Here is a 21,524-nt window from a genome sequence, read left to right on the forward strand (position 1 = left end):
ATTGCATCCCCTAGTACCAAATCCTTCATTGCCAGTGCAATGGTCACCATGGCAAGAGCCAGAGGTACCAAAATTAAAGTTTATTTTAGATTAAAATCTTTGTAAAGTTTAATTTAATCATCAAGTTCATTTCCCATTGTGGTGATAGCCTTCCTAAGGTTCACTTTACATTAGTGAAGTAGGGCCTACATTCTTTCCAACTCCTTCTTTTCTTGAAGGTTGATCTTTTTGTTGAATACAATGTTACTAAATGTTATGGATAACTTAGGAGATGTTTTTCACATGTATTTGACAAACAAATATCTTGTGAACATCCATTTTTTCAAAAAAGTGTCTCAACATGGTTTTCTTCGGTGTTGTCCTTGACCGTCACATCAGATGCTAAAACAATAGGTTCGGGTCCGGGGGTACAACATCAATGACTTCATGTCCCTCAGATGTTTCTTTAATAGTAATTTCATATGATTGTTGGAAGGAGCACCTTGTAACCATGCTGAGTCTCAAAAAGGAAAACTCTAGTACTCGCATGTGTGATATTATTGTAAGAAAACTCAGCTAGATGAAGCCAAGCATCCTATGCATGTTGCATATTTTGATAGTAGTGATGAAGATAAGTCTTAGGTCATTTGTTGACACACTTGGTTTGGCCATCAATTTAGGGATAATATGTTATGGAAAGAGCCAATTTAGTCCCCATAGAATTGAAAACTACTTGCCAAAAGTTACTCATGAACTTGGAGTCACGATCATGAATGATGACTTGAGGTAGCCTCAACAATTTGAACATCTATTTACAGGGATAAAGTGAGCTGCTTTTGTCAATCTATTTACCACCACATAGATACTATTTTACACTTTCTTGGTTGGAGGCAAGTCAATTTGTATGTGTCCATTTACCCTTAGGAATAGGCAATGGCCATAGTCGACCTACTGGCTTATGAGTGCTATCTTTGTTTTGTTGGCGTGGAATACATGGTGATACAAAGTCTTTTACATCCCTCCATAAGCCCATCCAATGAAAGCTTTTAGAAACTTTATCATAGGTTTTGAAAATGCCTAAGTGACTAAGTATTGGTGAGGAATGCATTTTCTCCATGATCTTTTACTTGAATGAGGAACTACAGAGAATAGTAATCTTGCCATGAAACCATACGAGACCATTCTTAAGCTGAAAATGGGAATTTTTCTCCATTAGACCCTACTATAATTATGAAGTTCACTTATGGAAGACACTTTAGAAGCCCACATTCTTGAGAGAGAATTAGCTAGTGTTATCTTTGTCTGTCTATAATATCAAAATCATAATTCTATAGAGTAACCACCCATCTTTTTTGCTTTGGATTAAGGTTGGACAGTGCAAGGAAGTACTCGAGAACTTTATGGTCGCTCTTCACTTTGAATTGGTTGCCATAAAGATATCGGTGCAATTTCTTTATTGCATGAAGGATAGCCAACATCTCCTAGTCATATATATTCATTTTCATTTCTTTGTTACCCAACTCAGTGACTTTCAAAAAGCAATGACTCCATTTGCCTTGAAGTATAATTGCACCTATGTCATGTCCACTGTTGTCACACTGAATAATAAATTCTTGAGAAATTAGGGCAGATCAAAAGAGGGGTTGAAGTGAGTAATTTCTTCAACTAATTGAAACTGCAACTAGTTGTGGTATTCCAAAAAAATGCTTTCTTCTTTAGCCGGTTTGTTAGAGGTGTTGCAATAGTCATAGTGTGCCTAATAAATCTTCGATAAAAAGAAGATAGACCAAGAAATCCATGAAGGCAAGTGGTATTGGCAGGTGCTGGCCAATCTCGAACACATTGTATTTTGTTTGGGTCAATCTTAATTCCTTCTTCACTTATAATGTGTCCCAAGTACTCCACTTTACATTGGATAAGTGCACATTTGGTCTCCTTGGCAAAGAGTCTATGCTTTGTGAAAACATCAAACATCTTTCTTATGTGGGATAGATGATTCTCCAACGATTTACTATAAATGAAGATATCATCGGAGAAGACTAACATAAACTTGAAAAGGAATGGCCGAAGTTTCTTGTTCACAAGACTCTGAAAGGTGGTTGGAGCATTTGTCAACCTAAATGGCATAACAAGGACGTGATAGAGCCCTCTCTATTAGTCCAAAAAGCTGTCTTAATCTCACCCCCTCTCATCTTGATTTGATGATAGCCCGATCTCAAGTTTATGTTTGTGAAGAACTTAGCACCCTTAAGCTCATCCAATAGATTATCGACTCATGGGATAGGGTACCTGTTCTTGATGGTAATGCAATTTAAATCCTTGTAATCTATTCACATGTAGAAAGTACTATTTTTCTTCTTAACTATAACACTAGAGGCGTATGGTAAAGAACTAGGCTCTATGAATCCCATCTCCAACAAGTCTTTAATATGCCTGGCCACTTCTTTTCTTTCACACTTCCAAAGCCTCTAAGGAGGATTGTTGACAACCTTTGAACTGGGCTTTCAATCAATAGGAATGATTTATTGCTTTTTTTGGAGGAAGAGTTGTGGATACTTGAAACAAGGCTTTGTATTCCTTCAATAGAGCTTTTAGGGTTGTATCCCTTACTGAATTCTTGGGCTGATTTGTGGTTTCCTTATTGAGATGTAGTACAAAGATTTGAGATTGCTTCTTGTTCTCTTTCTTGAATTGCTTAGTGGTGATAAGCTAAAAATCTGATTTACGTTGAACTCCCTCTAGATGCACTAGTCTATCACTCATAAGCTCCATGTACAACTGAGAGAACTGCAATGTGATCTTGCCTAATTGCTTCAGCTAGTTACATCCTAAGACAATGACAATAGGGGGCCCATTTCTAGAGTTATCAAGTCACCTGTACTTGCTGAATGGAAAGAATGAGAATGAAAGGTACAAGATAGGTCTAAGATAGACCTAGCCCTAACTCAACTAGAGTTAATTGACTCTAACTCTAACTCTAAGGGTGGTGACACAACTTATAACTTTAGTTGTGTTCACACTAAGAACTAAAGACTAAAAAATTGGGCACTGCCCATATTATTGGCAAATTCTAATATAGAGTCCGTGTAGCCTAGTAGGAGGAGATTGTGAGTTAGGTGAATGAGCCCTTAGAAAAAGGGCTGATTCAGCCGAGCTCTTCCACCGTTTTGCTTTTAAGTGCTTTTGGTGCAGAAAAAGGACGGTTTATGGTGTATGTGTATTGACTATCGTGCCTTGAACAAAATCAGGTAAAGAATCAGTTTTCAATCCCTCGGATCCATGATATTATGGATAGATTACAGGAGACAACCATATTTAGACGTATAGATTTGAAAAGTGGGTATCATCAGATATGCGTTAGATTGGAGGATGTGCCTAAGACAGATAATGGATTGCATCTTCAAGCCACATAGAGGATTTATGGGCACTTTCTTTGATGATATGATTGTCTACTCAAAGAATGAGGCGTATGTAAGACGTAGAGGTATTGATGCCACAATCAAGGTAGTGAAACATTTCTTTTATTGGCCAGCTTTGAGACATAATGTAGAGCAGTTTGTTAGGACATGCATCATATGTCAGAAGGTTAAGCATGATAGGCAACATGGTATGTCACAATCGATTATTAGTGATCGAGATCCTTGGATGACTAGTTTATTTTGGAAGTAATTGTTTGAGAATATAGGTACCATGCTGAAATTCTCATCATTCTTCCATTTGCAGATATATGGCTAGTCCAAAGAGGCTAATTCCATAGTGTTGGATCTTTTGAGGTGCTATGTATTAGACCACAAGACACAGTGGGAGCAGTATTTACCATTGGTTGAATTTACAAATGATAATACGATGCATAGTTCCATTGGCAAAGCTCTATTTGAAGTGGTTGAGGGTAGCAAGAAAGTACCACCTATTTTGCAGACTAAAGATAAGGTCTTTGAGGTTGATTGCTATGTGGAAAGCTTGAATGTAGCATATGCAAAGATAAAGTATGCACTTCAAAGATCATAGAAAAAGAAAATGTAGGTAGCTGATTGCCATAGATGTGTTTTGCAATTTGTAGAGTGTGATTATGTATTGTTGCATTTTGAAAATGTAAGGTTGAAAAAGATGAAAGAAAGAGAGAGGTTGTATCTGAAGTTGAGTATGAGATACTGTGAATCTTTCGAGTGTTGGAGAAGATCAACGATGTGGCATATCGGCAGAAATTACCTCCACATTGGCGGATACACAATGTCTTTCATATCAGTTTGTTGAGGCCTCTTCATGGTGATGTGCCAGAGGATGTATCCATTGAAAGTCAGGTTGAGGTTGAGGAGTGGGATGAGATCTTGGTAACCGAGTAGAATTTGACACATAAGGAAAGAAAGTCAGAGGTAAAGTTTCTAGGAGATATTTGGTGAAGTTTTAGTATTATTCACCAATGGATGCAAAGTGGATGGAAGGGGATGACTTGGGAGACCATCCGCAATTGTTTTTGCTTTACCTAGATGCCTTTCAGCTGGGACTTAGTTAGGTTCAGAGCAGGGGTCCAGAGCAATGCTTGGTGCTTAGGGGGAAGGTAGCACTTCCACTCTTCCAGTTATGGAAAGCTCTTGCAAGTAGTGAATCTTGGATGTATTCAGTTTGCATCCAAGGTACTGTACTGACAGTATGTCTACCACGAGGTCACTACTCAGTGTACTAGAGAGTGTGAGATATATACAGATGAGTATGAGTTTCACACGGGCATTGAAACTATACATTTGCATTAGTTTGCATTGAGTTTTGCATCAGTTTGGGAATCAATTTTTGATCAATTTCAGCTCAGTTTTGCTCAGCCAGACATTAGATTACGGTCACTTTTGGATTAGTTTTTGCATCAGTTTTTGCATTCACTTTGTGATCAATTTGGGATCACATTTGCAGTAGTTAATGAGCAATCTTCAGATCAGTTTATGATCAAATTATGCTCAGTTTTCAATGGTTTATAGTTGGTTCCATGGACAGTAGCATGTTGGTGAATGCCATTGATAGTTTCATCCATGGTTTATGCTGAGTTTATGCTTTACTATGGTTGTGAAGTCAGAACAATTGAGAGGCATGAGTTATGGATGCATCCAATGGGTTTCTAGCAATAGTTTTGGATTGTTTTTTAAATTTTTGTCATGTTTTTGTTGGTTGGAAATTCTTAGCAAGTTTTGGGCACATGGCATGGTTAGACAGCAATGGCCAATGTGTGATTGTGATGCCTTATGGAAGTTCTAGTGTAGTATGCCTTCGCTTTGGCACAATGCAGTGAAATTGAAGACGATTAGATTTCACGAGGGATGTCTATCATAGGGACATGACATTTTTGAAATGCTTTAATCTTGCTAGTCACATTTGATTAGTAAAAAAATCAAATGTGCAAGGTTTTAAAGCACATGTGGTGCACATGGTAGTTATTTCATGGTTAATGGACAAGGACCCTGAGGAGTTAGTGGATGTCAAAGGCAAAAAGTTGGAACAAGTTATGCCAAGTGGGTTTTGGTTGTCAGTTGGTGTTAGTTTTGACCCTAAGACAATTATTTGTTCATCAAGTGTAAGTGGTGACACTATGGACTAGCATTAATCAATTAATTGATGTCAGTACTAGGATCAATTGAGGTTGGGGACCACTTCAGGTTGCAAATGGCCTAGCTAATTTATTTATGGATTGGCACATTTAATTTTTGGCAGGGTCAAAAGGGCATGATATTAGTTTTGAGAATTAATTAATTTTGAAAATTAACTCAATGGCTGAAAATTGTTGGAAAATGGGATCAGAAAGTTGCCACTTGGCACAAATACCTATGCAATTGAGAAAAACGTTTTTGGGGCTGGTGGAGAACCACTTAGTGTTGGCAAGCTGAGAGAGAGAGAGAGAGAGAGAGAGAGAGGGGGGGGGGCTGCTGGTCCTCTGGGTCTTTGCAATGACTTGTGTAACTTTTTTGTGGCTTAGTATTGGGATTTTACACACGTTGGCTTAGAGCCCTCGTGTATCTTGTAATCATGTAAACTTGTACCTTTTTTCCGTAATTAATACAATTACCTTTTACGAAAAAAAAAAGAGAGGGGGGGGGGGCTGCTGGTCCATTTTCCTATGCAGAAATCAGCCATTCAGCAGGTGATAACCATGTGGGGCCTACAAGAGGTAGGTGACATCAGTAGAACTCTTTGTAGGGGTTGGCAACACTGATCGGGTGACAACATTTATGAGGCTTGGGATAGCAGGCGACTGCATTTAATGCAGTTTGATCAGGGCAGCAATCAGATTGAAGGCATTTCTTGTGAAGAACCTGAAATTTCTCTCTCCTCTCAGCATTCTCTGACGTTCTCTAGCTTATTCTTTGAATACTCGGCATCTCTCAGCCATTTGGAGCAGATCTCAGCCAAATTTGGTGGACAGCAAGGAGAATTTTGCTGCAAACCCTAAATTTATGTAGAATTAGGGTTTAGCACCCACCTTGGGACCCACATCATCAATCAAGGGCATCGTACATTGAAATCAACACCTAAAATGCAAGGAATTGTTAGGGATTTTAGATACCAGCTCATCTGTTGTGAATTGGGGTAGCATTCGGTTAGTTGGTGGTTCCATAAGTGCAAGTCCTAGGTGAAAATTAAGGGGCAATTGACTCGAATTGCTTATTGATTATTTGTGCAGCAAGGGGCTTTTAGATTAGCAAAAGAGATTGTGGAATCTGAGCTTTTAATAAATCCATTAGAAGTTCAAGTTAAAGAAATGTTGCAAAGGGCACAAGTTTTGGGGCCAATAGGGTGTCCAATGTCCAAGATTGTTAAGGTAAAGTGTGCATTTCAGTTAATGCTCTTTAATTAATTGCTATAATTAAGCACTTGATTAGGTTTAGTACCCTATTTGGGAAGGAAGGTTGGTTTCATCATTCCCATCTTTATCACATCCTTTGATAGCTTTTTTTTAGCAAATAGAACCATTGGGGCTACCAAAACATGTCAAACTTTTGGAGGTTTCGGCTAAGAAAGAGGATAGAACATGAAGAAGGAGAATCAAGAGATCTTATTTGAAAATAACATGGGTGCCAAGAAGGTATGTTTATTGATTTTCAAAACATTCAATATTAACTTTATTCCATCTTTATTACATCTTATGATAACTTTGTTTAGTAAATCTTTGTGTGTGTGTATGTACACGTGTGTGTGTTTTATATTAGTATAATATAATATAATATAATATTTATAAGTTTACACACACACACACACACACACACACACACACAAAACTTGGTGAATATGTGCGTCAAACTCAACGTGCTTACCATTTGACATGGATTTGATAGGTTGCATAATCAAAATGTGTACTGCTAAACTTCACTCATTCTTGCCACATCAATTGTGAGAAAACAATATGTGCTTGATGTTTGTATTAGAAAACGCAAGAGGCTTGCAAACAACCTAACGCTGGTATAATAATCAATTCTGTAGTATTGACATGGACTTGTGAGGTAAACTGATCTATATTTGTTTTGTCTTGTATGCAGACAATTTGCGAGTTCCATTTATTCTCCTTACAAATGGTAATTCATTTCCAAGGTTCAAGTGTCAATTTTAACAGTGCTTATTCTTCACCATACATAGTGTCGACACTAAGTAATGTTGATCTTATTATTGTACATTGCAACTAGTTGAAACAATGACAAATGGATGTGAAATTTGAGTGACTATGTCTCCTTATGCTGGTGACAAATGTTGTGAACAAGGTGGTCAATGTGACTTTGTCTTGGCTAACAATGTTCACAATGTTTGTCACCAGCATAGGCAAACATTTGCTACGAACATAGGGAATGTCTCCCTATGTTGATGACAAATGTTGTGAACAAGGTCCTTGTAGAGCTAGTCGTATGGCACTTTAGGTGAGGTGAAGCAATAGGTTACATTATTCGATTTGTATAATATGGAAAATATTGGACTACTATAGGATGACCCCCAAAAATACAAGGTAGAATATGGGGATACGCCAGCAAATACATAGAATATTGTATTGGATTGAGGAAAAGATTAGTGGGAAAATTATTTCTTATGAAGGAATCTTTTGTACGAAAGAATTCTTTAGTATGAAAGAATTGTACTATATAAATACTTTAGATAAAGCCTAGCACAAACAAAATGTGGATTGTCTCTTGGCAGAAGTTGAAGAGATTTGAGTTACTAAATTGAAAAATCCAAGTGGAAAATTAGTAAATTAAATATAAATAAGTATTAATAATAATGAATAATTAATGATTAATAATAATTGATAACTTGAATTAATAATTAATAATAATCAATTAGTTGATAAGTAATAAATAACAAATAATTATTATGTAATTAATGATTAATAATTTAAGCTTAATAATTAATATGCATTAATAATTATTGAGAATAATAACTAATTTATAATCCAAAGGTATATCTTTTAATACTTTTTCATTTGGAATAATTATTAATAAGTTTAAAAACAATTAAATTCTAAATGATTATCAAGAAGTAAAAAGTAAAAAACAAAAACACACTTGAATTTACCAACATTACCTAATTTTAGATAATTGTTATTAATTAACACCAATAATGTTTTGTTTTAATTATTAATGGTATTTTGTACAAAAGATTAGTGATTATATGATAACTAGGGTACTATACAGATTATATGAGGGTATTGAACATATAAAACATATTCTTAATAATATGGCTCTATAAATGAAACCTAAGTGGAGAGACCTATAAATTTTCTGTAGGATTCCAACCATGTGTGGGGGGAGACTGGAGGTGGTGTTTGTGATGGATTTTCTGCAATGCCAACCACCTGCCCCCGTTCCTTCTTTTTGCTCAGCCTTCTGTTTGTGAAACTTTTGTAAGGTGTTGGAGAAACACCCTTGAGATGCCAAGAGGACATTGATACACAACTAGTCATTTAGAATGGGCCAGCTAGGGACAGGGGATGGCTCGCAGCTTGGACAATGCAAGCGAAATCAGGCTAGCATGGGAGTCTAGCCGTGCCTGGCCCATTCCATGAGAGTTTGTAGGGACATTTACACAGCAATGCAGGTTACGTCAGCTATTAGGTAGCATTTAGATATTGTGCGATAGTCAGTATATTCAACATAATTCAAAATACAGTGCATTGTTGAGATATCTAATCATCGATATAATTTGGTATATCTTGATGATGATGGAAAAGGAGAGGGTTTTGGAGTAGATAGTGTGGAGAGGAGATGAGTGGGGGACTCATAAATGGGAGAATGATGTTGCAATCCCTTAGGAGAATCTTGCCTTTCAGTACAAGTGGTGAATCTATTCTTTGATCACACCCTAGACACCAAGCTACACACTTCTAGAGGCTCTGGAATAATATACCTCTATGGGATAATCATGATTGTCATGACTGGATGATTGTCCTATGTGCTTAACCCTATGCCTCATTTCATGAGCTAGCCCTAGGCCAAAATGTTGAGGTGGTCTGTGAATTGACAGTGTGGTGGTCTATGCTACAATTTCTAGACTTGATTCTCCTTGCAGCTGTGCAAGCAAGCTTATAATCATGTGTCCATAAGAATAAACATTTTTCAAAGAGATGTTTTGTACGTTATTTTAATATTTGGGTACAAGCTCTTAACGAGTGAATGTATGGGCATTGATGGAGACAGAGGTGTAAAAAGAGTGGATAGTAAAAACATAATCAACATGATGAAGGTGAGGCAGAATGAACCCAGGCTGTGGTCCTACGCAAAAGACACTGAAGATGAGGAATACAGAACAGTGTTTGCAAGGTTCCTGTAGATTGACAGATAAAATGAAAGTGCCCTCTCATCCAAAGAAAAGTTCAATCATAGTGGTCCAACTCAAATGTGGTACAAAAGATCTCTAAGGCTGCTCAGAGGTAATGCCTTTGTTAACACATGCTTTATTGTCCTATGTAGGGGTGTACTCTGATTTGAGCATCGCTAGTTCAAGGTGCTGATTAGTAAGATCATAATGAGCTCCCAAGTATTTGGTCCTGAAATAAAAGACTGGGTTTCGAGTAGGGCAATGACACTGGCTATTGAAGATATTGGACTGGTCCTGGCTGTTGAATTTGGCAAAGGTTCATGTTGTTTTCAAATACTAAATGAATCCTGAGGCAAGGGTGTAACAGTAACCTCTGTGTGATAACCTGGTGTTGATGTGGATGGTCCAATCTGAATGCGAATAGCCCTGTTAAAACAGAATCTAAGTTTCCAATTTTGCTAACTTTGTGTGATTGATACTGTGTTTGTTTAGAAGAAAGGCCAACGATAGTGGAATGAGCTCCTTCTAGATGTTGGAAGAGAATAGTGCTGGTTGGAAGATCATCACAAGTTGACTTCCCTAGATTAACTGATAACCTGAAAATTTTTAGGTGCTTTAGGTGGTGTTTCTTGCCTTTTTTAGTTTACAGACTTGGTTTTCCATAAGTTCTATCCATTCCGATGTTAGAAGTATTTAAATGTACAATTTAAACCTGTCTCTTAGTGCAGTGATCATAAAGCTTGCTATGACTTCTTGTTGAATCAGGTGGAGGAGCACGAGAGTCAGTAAAAGCATCAGAATTTAGCTGTTTGTTAGGTGTTAAGATTTTGCCAGAACAGGTTTCTTTTGATCCATCCAACTCTTTAGAGTTACATTGTTTCTTTCTCCTTCACATGTATAATGTATTGTGTTTATCAATGTTCCACTAAGGTGTGAAGTGAAATACAATTTGAAAAGAGCGAGTGAAAGAGGACAAGGGAAAAAAAAAGGATCTCACATGCATGCACACACTTGTAAAACTTATATAAACCCCCTCAACCATCACCATCAATCATGACTATGCTGCCCTTCTTCTCCTAATCATTGTAATCATGATCATGATCATCGATCATCTCGTACTTTGAAGTAGCTATGTTAACTTTCAGCACTCTCTTCCCTTCATGGTGTCATATTCGCATGTGAGAGAGAGAGAGAGAGAGAGAGAGAGAGAGAGAGAGAGAGAGAGAGTGTGTGTGTGTGTGTGTGCGGGGGCGGGGGGGGGGGGGGGGGAGGGAAGAGAGGCGGTGAGCCTGTCTACCTGTGCAGCATCCCTGTAGCCTCTGCGTGGATTTCTGCGACTGGTATGGCCTCCTATTGCCTGCACGTTTGGCTTGTGCTGTTGTGTGAGCTTTCTGCAGTGCTGACCTGCGGTCCTTCTACTGTCTTTTGCCGCCCTGGGTGCTTGCATGTGTGCCTGCCTGCGTTGAAGAGCCTGCTCTACGCAAGGAACAGTCCTGAATGTGGCTTGTCCTATAGGCGTGTTGCTCTACTACGACACCCAGTTTGCCACCCCACCCTATGCCTGTCCTTCTGCCTGCAGCCTCCAACCTCTACTGCACCCTGTGGCCTTTCCTTTTGAAGGGCCCTACTATGCCTTTTCTGTTCACAGCTGATGCCTATTCATGGACTGCGTTGACTTACCTCCCGCAATCAGAGACCCAGCTATGGATGTCGAAGATGATGCAGTAGAAGAAGATATGGTCTGTTGCACTGATGAGATGGCTTCATCACCCCGTGACGTTGAGCCTTCTATCAGATGCAGCAAGCATGAATAATTTTTAGTTGCCATTGAGGCCCTTGGTCCAGGTGATTCTCCGCTATGCTCGTATGCACAGGTGGCCTCTCCTCCCTTGTAGGATTTGCAAGAGCCGAATTGGGAACAGTTGTTTGAGTTTGTTAACTTTCTTTTAGAGGAGTATGTTGAGCATAATCATTGAGATATTCTTTTAGAGGAGTATGTTGAGCATAATCATTGAGATATTTGTGCCTGTGCGGAGGAAGAGATCTTGGACGCATAGGTGAACACTCAAGAGGTTCTCCACTCCTTTTTTGCCTTTCATGAGCGAGGTACTATTATTTTCTTCATTGGCCGACAGACTCATGCCGTCCTCACCATGATCCACTAGTGGTTGGTATCCCTTCTCCAAAATAATGGTACGCATAGGTGAACACTTAGGAGGTTCTCCACTCCTTTTTTGCCTTTCATGAGCGAGGTATTATTATTTTCTTCATTGGCCAACAGACTCATGCCGTCCTCACCATGATCCACTAGTGGTTGGTATCTCTTCTCCAAAATGATGGTGCGGAGGAGATTTTTGCTGGTCCCATGGTTTCTATGAGGTCATGCTTCGCTCTCCCTCGGCAGGGGACTTTCTTCTTTATCAACAACCCCTCTTTTTTGATAAACAGTTGGTGCATATTGTTTCTTGGTGTCCAATGGCAGTTTTCCAATGTTTGCTCAAGCAGGCATGTGCGGTATGGGTGGAAGTAGAGCATTGCCCTGCTGTTTATTGGGCCCTCCTCAAGGATCCTATGGTTGTAGTGGGTCATGTGTTGGTGCCCCATAGTCTAAAGGCAGCCAATAGAAATAGGTTGTGCATGCTATGGAATACAACTAGAAAGAGGCCCAATCAATTGCGCCTCAATTGCAATGGTATGCGGCCTCTTTGGTCTTGCCTCACATGGGGTACTTTCATTGGACACCCTCATGTCCAGATATAAAGACTACCTTGGTGGACCAGCCTATGGATAAAGACCAAAATGCGCTTGTGTCCTACTAAGCACTTGATTATTGAGCCCAGCCACTCTAAACCTAAACCACATATCGTCCTCTAGATTTGGGGACACAAGGATGAATGGAAGCACTTGTGTCCTACTAAGCACTTGACCATACTAAAGGAAAAGCCAAGGAGACTTTGGTGCTTGCAGTACCTACTTGCCCTTCTTCATCACCGGACCTTCTTCGCACTATTCGTGTCGCTGAGATGCAGCAATTGCTTGAGTTTCTACTATTCCCAAGGATCTGTAGCCTCCCAAAGAGTGGCAACAACAACATGGCACTTGTGATCCACTAGCTATGTTGGCTTTTGATGTTGATGGTCAAGTCATCACTCCGTCGGATCGCAAGTACCTAGGGTGGGAGTACTGGAGACATTGGCAGCAAAGGCTTAATCCCATGTGGCAAAATATTGTCAACTCTCTTGATCTTATGTGTCTATTGAGTCCCATGGTGCGTCTTGCACACTCGCCAGTTTCTGTTTGTTGAATCCATTGTATCTGGTTTATGTATGCTGGCCTAAAGCCATCCTAAACTTTGTAATCTTGTTATCCTGTACTTTTTTTGTAATTAATATAAGCAACCCATTATGAAAGAAAAGAGAGAGAGAGAGAGAAATGAAATGAAATGATATGTTAGCGTTTGTAACATGCCAAAATGACCTATGAGGCCATGAGTTACCATCATGTATATGATGGTACAATTGTCTAAGTAAAACATGTACGACAAAGCAAATAAGAAGGAAACTAACTAAACATGTAGCACAAAGCAAATAAGAAGGAAACAAACCAATGCTATGTGTAAAACATAGAACTCTATCTAGTAACAATGAGCTCTAGATGGTACAATCTCATGTGGATATGGAGGGCCTAGCTCTGGCTCAAGCTATAATCTCATGTATTTGCCTATGAAGATGATGTCAATGTCTGCCTTGTTAAGGCCTAGTCCGTCTGGATTGGCTAAGATGAACGGCTTGATCAATCAATATTTCCTATTTGTGTGAAAACTCTGGTGGTGAGAGAATCTCTTGTGTGGATTGGGGCTATAATTGCATTGAGGTCTCTTGAGTCTCCCTCACAAAGAAGTCTATGAGTTGCCCTTGGGAAGGGCCTCATCATCCTGGAGTAGCTATACTCTTGAGGAGCATGTCATGAAGCCGTCGTATCCCAAGGAGGAAGAGGCCAAGGCTTCGTTGGTTGGTAAAATCCATGACTTAAGATAGCGGTCCAAATTCACCTTTAAATAGATCGTGGAAACGGCCTTGGACCTCATAATAAGCTGGGCAACGACAACAAATATAATGCTCCTCTGTCTTTGGCTCTAACTGACATATGTGGCATATGTGCTCCTCTACTGGGATGGATATGTATTTGCCACAGTCTTAATTTGTAGCTCATGTGAAGAGGTGGGTAGGTGGGCAATAGTACATTTGATCCCATGTGAAAAGTGGGCGTCCATGTATCTCGGGCAAACAATAAATCTATCATCTATAGTATATAGAAAATGCTGGCAGTAAAAAGCCATCTTTGTTCCCAACTCCTGTACTAGCATCAGCCATATCTGCATGATGTCCTATTGGATAAGATCCATCTTGATGATCTTATGAATCTTTGACTTGCTTAAATCAAAAGATGGTGCATCAAGGGAGGACTTGAAGGGGGGTAACTTGTCTATGCTAAAGCCATGTGGCTCAAACCAGGTTAACATCTTTGCATACCAACATGAAGTATCATCCTCTTTGGCAAGCTATCTGGAGGACTAAAGAGCCAACCATGCATATTTGCGTCAAGGTAAGTCCCATAGTCTATGTATGTATGTAACCGATTGGGTGAGGGTCTGTATCACAATCGGTGTAGCTGCTAGCTTAGCTTTGATAATCTCATGTGGAACTGAGGCCTTACATTTGATCATCTTGGATATCATGGACACTGGGGTTTCTCCATCGATCTCCATCCATCATAGTGCTCCTTGATCCGCTGCGGTGGTCAAGATTTGAAATTGTACATGTGAGGACATCTTCTCCAAACCACCGAGTGCTGTGTATCCACGGGTCACTCTAGTGTTTGTTGCCTCTTGCATAGAAAAGGTGGGCCCTGTGATGAATAAGACTACTACAACTCCTCGTGTCCATATGCGAGGAGGGCTTTCATGAGATATACACTGTTTAGATTCAAGCTTTCCACTTCCTTTGGCTGTCCTTTTCAAAGTTCCTTTTTTTGTAACATCATCCTATTTATGCTTCTCATCAATAACAACTTTAGTGTTTTGATTTTTAGCAATGTAAGCATACATGGAAAAAGAATCTAGAGGATCATTCCAGCAATCCTTTTTCAAATGAAGTTTCTCACTTTATTCAACTCACCCCTAGTAATCTTCCCTTTCTCAACTATCGCTATTGCATAAGACCAAAGCTCATTCTATTCCAAGCCATTGGAACACATGTAGGTCTTAGCATGGCTTATCATCCATAAACTGCTGGGTAAACTGAAAGGGTGAACCAAGTGATTGAGGACATATTGAGGGCCTATTGTAGCAAAGAACCTAAGAGATGGATTGAGTATCTATCCTTGGTGGACTTCACCTATAATTCCTCTTATTGGTACATGAGCACATCACTACACCTTTGTTCTATGTACTACACATGAGGATCCTCTCCCTAAAGCTCCAACAACAAGCATGCGAGGCAATAAGAAGACGTATGTGTTGCATCTTCAATGAACTTGAGCATGACACGAGGTTTTTTGCAGCTATATGCAGCTTTAGTTGCATGTGTACTTGAGGATGCACCTTCCTTGTGCATAGTTTCTACATTCTCTTTCAAGATATTCATCCACTCAAAACCCTAGGTTGAGAAAAGGAGGGTGGGTGAGTTTAGGGTCCTCAAGTGATGCATCCAGCTTACTCCAAGTAGTCATAATAGCCACTTCAAAGCTGCTCATCAACCAATTAGAAGCAAACATTTGCTTAAATTTTACCCATCGCGATGGTGCTCTATCTTGCATTAGAAGTGCGGACCACCATTACAATGCATTTTCCTTCAAGAAAATGGCTGCCTTTCTAATCTTAGAGAACTCGGTGAAATTGTCTCATGAATAGGTTGCGTTAAACTGCTAAATGAAAGTTGAAGCTTTCAGCCTATCTTGTGCACTATTAAAGGCCTCAAACTTCACCCATTTTCCACTATCATCATAGTCCTTTGCTGCCTCCTTGGGAGTCAAATTATCATAAACTAACTACAGTCTAGTGCAAAAACGGTGCGCTTGCTAACTTTGCATCATAATCAACACCATTTCAAGCATTTACATGACCAACATTCATTCCTTGAGCCCCATACATATGAAGGGGTTTAGATGCATTACCATACATGCCACTTGGTGCCCCAAGCATCATGCCGATATTACCATACACGGGGTTTTATATTCAACTTGCCATACTTGAATACATTGGGCCTTGCATTCCATGCATTGGTTATTGCATACCATAAGGAGTTGTACCATGTATCCCCATATGCGGTCCTTGACTCACTACAACATGAAATATAGTACTACCATAGTACTACCACCAAAGTATCTTGGCTGGCCCATGCATGCATGTTTTGCTGTCCAAAATCCATTGCATTGGCACTACCAAGATGGCCTTGCATTTGGGTGTCTTGCCCCACTAGCACTAGTTGCTTTTGCTGATTGACAACATTGGGAGCATCTTGAGACAATGTGGCATTTCTTTCGGTACATCTTGCTGTCCCGAAACTCTAGAGGACGACTTTCTCTGTCCTTCGCTTTCTTCTTGGAAGAATTTAAAAACCAAGTAAATTGAGGATCCTTTGCTAGTTGTGCAAACATATCAGCTGCTCTTGTCAAATGATCTTTAAACTGGTCATCGAATTCTTCATCTTCTTGCTGATCATCAGCATTTAGTGGTCTAGAGGGACTTGCTTCTTGCTCTAAATCCACATTTTCTACTTGATGCCCAGCCTCATGGCCGTTCCAAGATTATGAATTGCATTTTTTCTATTGCTTTGTGTATCTTTTGATGATGAAGCATCATTATGATTTAAACCCAAATCATTGTATGATGACATGCTTGCTGCAAATGCACTTCACTGATCACAATTTCAACAATATGCAACTTCACTAACTTGCACACAAGTGCCTTGGGCCCACCGATCCAAGGGAGTTAATGGTATCCCGCTAGCAATGGAACCATGCAACTAGCCTTCCTTCTCCACGAGGGTGGTAATGACCTGATTTATCAACAATTACAGCAAGCATAAAATTCAATAAACTGAAAATGCAAATGTTACCACTTAATCTTGGACAATGGGTAGCCTATTGGCCCTAAAATTGGCGCTCCTTTCATACATCACTGTCTGTGCAGTACCTATGCATGCATTAAAATCTGCAGCTAGCAATGTGTCTCCCATGTTGGTAAATTGTAAAATATCCTCATGTAGTGGCATGTAAGGGACTCATTTGCTAGATCTCTTGATGGCGCATACCTAGAATCGGCTGGCGGAAAGTAGGAAACTGCTATGTATAACTCTTTGAGTCCATCTCTACATACTTGGATCCATAGGTATTGTGCCTCAATATCTTTATGTATGACATGTACTCAATCATGGAGCTCCTCCTTGAATAGTACAGCTATTCCAAAAAATCCTCTCATCCCCCCTTGTTGTGGGTGACTGGGGATGAAAAACCGACTCCCATCTATATCCCCATACCTTTGGTAAATGCCTACTATCGCATTGGTGTGTCACAATATACATGGGAGTATCTACATTTCTGAAAGCGTCCTCAAAATAACCAACATCCCTTTGGAGAGCTCCATTACAATTCCATACTATACATTTATAAATCTCCATGTCTCATAGGGTAGTGCACTGTCATTTGGATCGACAATTGGTGATAATCAGCCATCCATCATGATACACTACAAATTTCCCCTCCTTATGAGCTTTTGAGGACTTGAGGCATGTGCTCTTTCCTATGTGCCACTTGGGCTGGAGTAAGATCTTCATCCAAGTATATCTTCTCCCCTTTTAAGGTTTCTCTTGGACAAGAAAGCCTCTTTTTTTCCATGTCCTCAAACCTAAGAATCAAGACCTTCATTGTACCCACATGCAATGCATCAATAATTGGCATACTATTTGCACCTATTTTTTACTCAAGTGCTTTTGCGTTGTCTTTGGGGGTGCCCTTCTCGGCCCACCCCACTACACATACCTGTAAAGTGTGCACTCTATGATTTGCCTCTTCCTCAAGAGTGGTGTTCATGACATCCAAATTGTGGATGGGTGATATTTTTTGTTTCTTAACCACGTCAATCCATTGTGTTGTTTCCTTCACTTGCGCTTGTGTTTGTTTTGTCACTTCGGTTGCAACTAGCCTTCCTTCTTGGAGAGGGTGGTAATCCTGAAATTTGAGGCCATAAATATGTCCGACCAGCATTTAATGCTGGTAAAAATGCCAGGAATGCTCAGGAAAATCCCGGAAAGGGTGGACAATGTCCGGCAGGTGAGGCAAGCTGATGAATGCAGAAACTGCCCCGGGAAATGCACATCTGAGTGCTCTAGAATGAGCTACCTCCTCCGTCAAAACAAGTGATAGACATGTCAGAGCTCCTAATGTCCTCATCTGACTCAGACTGAGGCTCACAGGCAGGAGATGACAAGGCATGACAAACATGACTGCTAACACCCCCTCTCAGATCCGGGATGTGGCTGAAGGCCGAAGAAGAAATGGATCCGGGGATGGCAAGAGGAATGCCAATGTCGATGAAGTCCGTCGAAGTAGACTGCCGCTGAAGGAGCTCCTCACGATCCTGGAAAGCCCCCTCTAAAACACTAGGGGCCAGGGAATCCACAGCCGCATCACCGCGATCGTCCCCCTCTGAAAGGGATGGAGGGTACGAGGGAACCACCGGAGGAGAAGGTGGGGGATGGGAAGGAACCTGTGGAATAGAAGGTGCACAAGCGGGAACGGGTGTAGCAATAGACTGCCTCGGAGGACCCTGCATCAAAGAAGGGGAATGGAGCCTGTAAAGCCCGCTCTCCAGCCAACCTGTAGATAAGACAGCTCCTGTAAAAGAATCCTCAATAACAACGGCATGCTCGGTGAAGATCACTCGTGTGCCAAGCCTCGTAAGGCCATAAACTGAGAGGAGGGGAAGGCCCAAGTCCGGAACATGTAGGGCCTGTGAAAGGAAGCTCGTAGGTCGGTCTGTAAACAAAGGCAATGTGCCAACACCACTAATAGGCACCGATAAAATGTCACCAACAGTGACTGAACCCTCTGATGGACGGAGATCCTGTAACAAATCACCTCGGGGAGTCATATTCGAAGCACCACTGTCCACTAACCAAGGCTGCACAGAAGACACTGCAGCCACGGAAGAAGGATCCTCCTCCAAAGCATGGATATGAAGGAACACTGACTCATGGGTAACAGCTGGTGTAGAGGTAGAAGAAGGCTCCGATGTAGATCCACCCTTCGCTCCCGGACGAAGGTGAGGGTACTTCTTCCAGCATTTCTCCTCTAGATGTGTCCCTTTCCCACAGTGTGGGCACTTTGGTCTCTCTGAATCTGAGTCAGAGCCTGAAGAACTGTCCTTCTTCTTAGCCTTTGACTTCTTCTTCTTCTTCTGTCCTCCCGAACCTGCAACAAAAGCTCTAGTGGAGTCGGATCCACTAGCACTGACCTCTCTGAGTCGCTCGTCATGCTCCAAGACAAGCGGGGATAGCTGCTTCTCACGGGTCCTCGATGTAAGAAGGCTGGTGTAGAAGACATCAAACCGAGGCGATGGCAGCTGAGTCAAAAGAATCATAGCCATGTCTTCAGAAGATATCATCCGACCGAGGGATGCAAGCTCATCCCTCATATCCTGTAATCTGTTGATGTGGTCCTTCATGGAAGGACTATCATCAATAGCGAGCATCCGCAACTTCTTTTCGAGAGATATCCGGTGGGCAAACGTCTTCTGCTGATAGAGAGACGCTAGCTTCTGCCACACGTCCGCTGCAGTCTTCAACTTGTGAACATGAACAAGGACAGAATCCTGCAAACTCAGAAAGAGGAAAGATCTGGCTCTAGAATTAAGCCGATCCCATAAGGCTGCACGATCCATAGATGTCCCATCTGCGGGATCCACCATAGGCCGGGGAATAGAAATAGAAACAAGCTCCCAAAGATCGAAGGAGTCCAAGATACACTCCACCTTGCAGGACCATAGAGAAAAGTTGGAGCCATCCAACCGGTCCTCTTTGGGCAGCTGAGGAAGTACGGGTACTTGTACAGGGGGTACCAAAGGCTGCATCTTCGGCCCACTGGAAGGGGATCGCCGAGATACATGAATAGAAGGGGGACGGGAAAGAGGAATAGACTCCGGACGACGGTCCTCGTGATAGAAATCACGCCTCCGTTCAGATGAATGTCGAGACAAAAGCTCATCATCTGAGCCATCAAAACCTGTAGACTGATGAGAAGACATCTTCCAATCTGCAAACACCAAAACACAACAAGGGAAGGTTGCCGGTGCCGAAACACAAACACCAGAAGCTCCTGAGCTGGCCGCCTTGCACAGAACGCAAGGATGATGTCAAACGCAAATGTTGACGATGCAATCACCACAGAAAAACAGCCGCCTGCCTGAAAACGCAGCCTGGGAAGAAGTCGCCAGCAGGAAAAGAGCCGCCGGACGAAGGAACAACAGCCAGAACAGCAAGGCGCAGGCTGGAAGGGTGTCGCCCAGCTGGAGGAAGGCCGCCGAGGCTGAAAACGCAGGCAGGATGAGGGTGGTGATGACGTGGCAGCCACTGGAGAAGACGCCAGCAGCAAACGCAAATTTGTTGACACCAAAACAGGCCGCCCTGATCAAGGAGATGGTGCAGAGGATGACGCCTCAGCTGTTGGAGACGTCTTGACCAGCAAACGCAGAGTTGTGGGTGTTCTCCCACGTAAAACTCAGCTCCATGTACTCTCAGTTTGGCGATGATACCATGTGAGAGTGCGCAACGGAAGAGGAAATACGAACACGGAGGAGAGGAGAGAAAGCAGAGAATGAAGGAAGAAAATCTGCACTGACTGAAATGAATGCTGAATACACTGAAATGGACTGATCAGTCCCTGCACGCAGCCCGAAGCGTCAGTAAGGGAATCAGATCAGGCTGATGACGATGGCAGCACCAAAGACGGAGGAAGATGACGGAGTCGGAGTGTGCACCTGCCAAGGAAGGAGGGAAGTTGATAATACAACTGACTGCCAAGTGGGAAATGGCTATAAATAGCCAAAAAACCGACAAACTGGCCGACCTGAAATTTGAGGCCATAAATATGTCCGACCAGCATTTAATGCTGATCTGACCAGCATTTAATGCTGGTAAAAATGCCAGGAATGCTCAGGAAAATCCCGGAAAGGGTGGACAATGTCCGGCAGGTGAGGCAAGCTGATGAATGCAGAAACTGCCCCGGGAAATGCACATCTGAGTGCTCTAGAATGAGCTACCTCCTCCGTCAAAACAAGTGATAGACATGTCAGAGCTCCTAATGTCCTCATCTGACTCAGACTGAGGCTCACAGGCAGGAGATGACAAGGCATGACAAACATGACTGCTAACAGTAATTCCCTGATTAAGCACTTAATTACATCAATCAATAAATAAACATAAATTGAAATGCACAATTTACCTTAATAATCTTGAACAATAGACACTTAGTTGGCCCCAAAACTGGCGCCCCTTTCGGTATTTCTTTAACTTTAATTGCTAATGGATTGAGTATAAGTTTAGATTCCACGATCTCCTTTGTTGATCCCAAAGCCGCTTCTTGTACATACAATCAACAAGCAATTTGGGCCAATTGCCCCTTGATTTTCACCTAGGAATTGCATAAATGGAACCAGTAACTAGCCAAATGTTGCCCCAATTCACAATGGATGGTTTGGCATTTGAAAT

At 41.3% G+C, this 21,524-nt stretch overlaps 1 protein-coding gene across 6 annotated transcripts in view; it reads left to right on the forward strand.

Annotated features, from left to right (window-relative positions):
- The window catches only part of LOC148021291 (hydrolase family protein / HAD-superfamily protein), a 163,880-nt gene that overhangs the window by 27,079 nt on the left and 115,277 nt on the right, over nt 1-21,524 (forward strand). For 3 of the 6 annotated variants that reach the window (XM_087699148.1, XM_087699152.1, XM_087699150.1), the window contains exons 3-4: nt 7,497-7,532; nt 10,525-10,598. In XM_087699148.1, the coding sequence (XP_087555274.1) occupies nt 7,497-7,532; nt 10,525-10,598 (110 nt within the window). Of the gene's footprint in view, nt 1-6,926; nt 7,046-7,496; nt 7,549-10,524; nt 10,599-21,524 lie in introns of those variants that run through there. The other 3 variants (XM_087699153.1, XM_087699154.1, XM_087699151.1) reach the window with 3 other exon arrangements.

This window comes from Lygodium microphyllum, chromosome 18 (genome assembly GCF_053477565.2).
Source record: "Lygodium microphyllum isolate KBCC chromosome 18, Lygodium_microphyllum_v1.1.10, whole genome shotgun sequence".
NCBI lineage: Eukaryota > Viridiplantae > Streptophyta > Polypodiopsida > Schizaeales > Lygodiaceae > Lygodium > Lygodium microphyllum.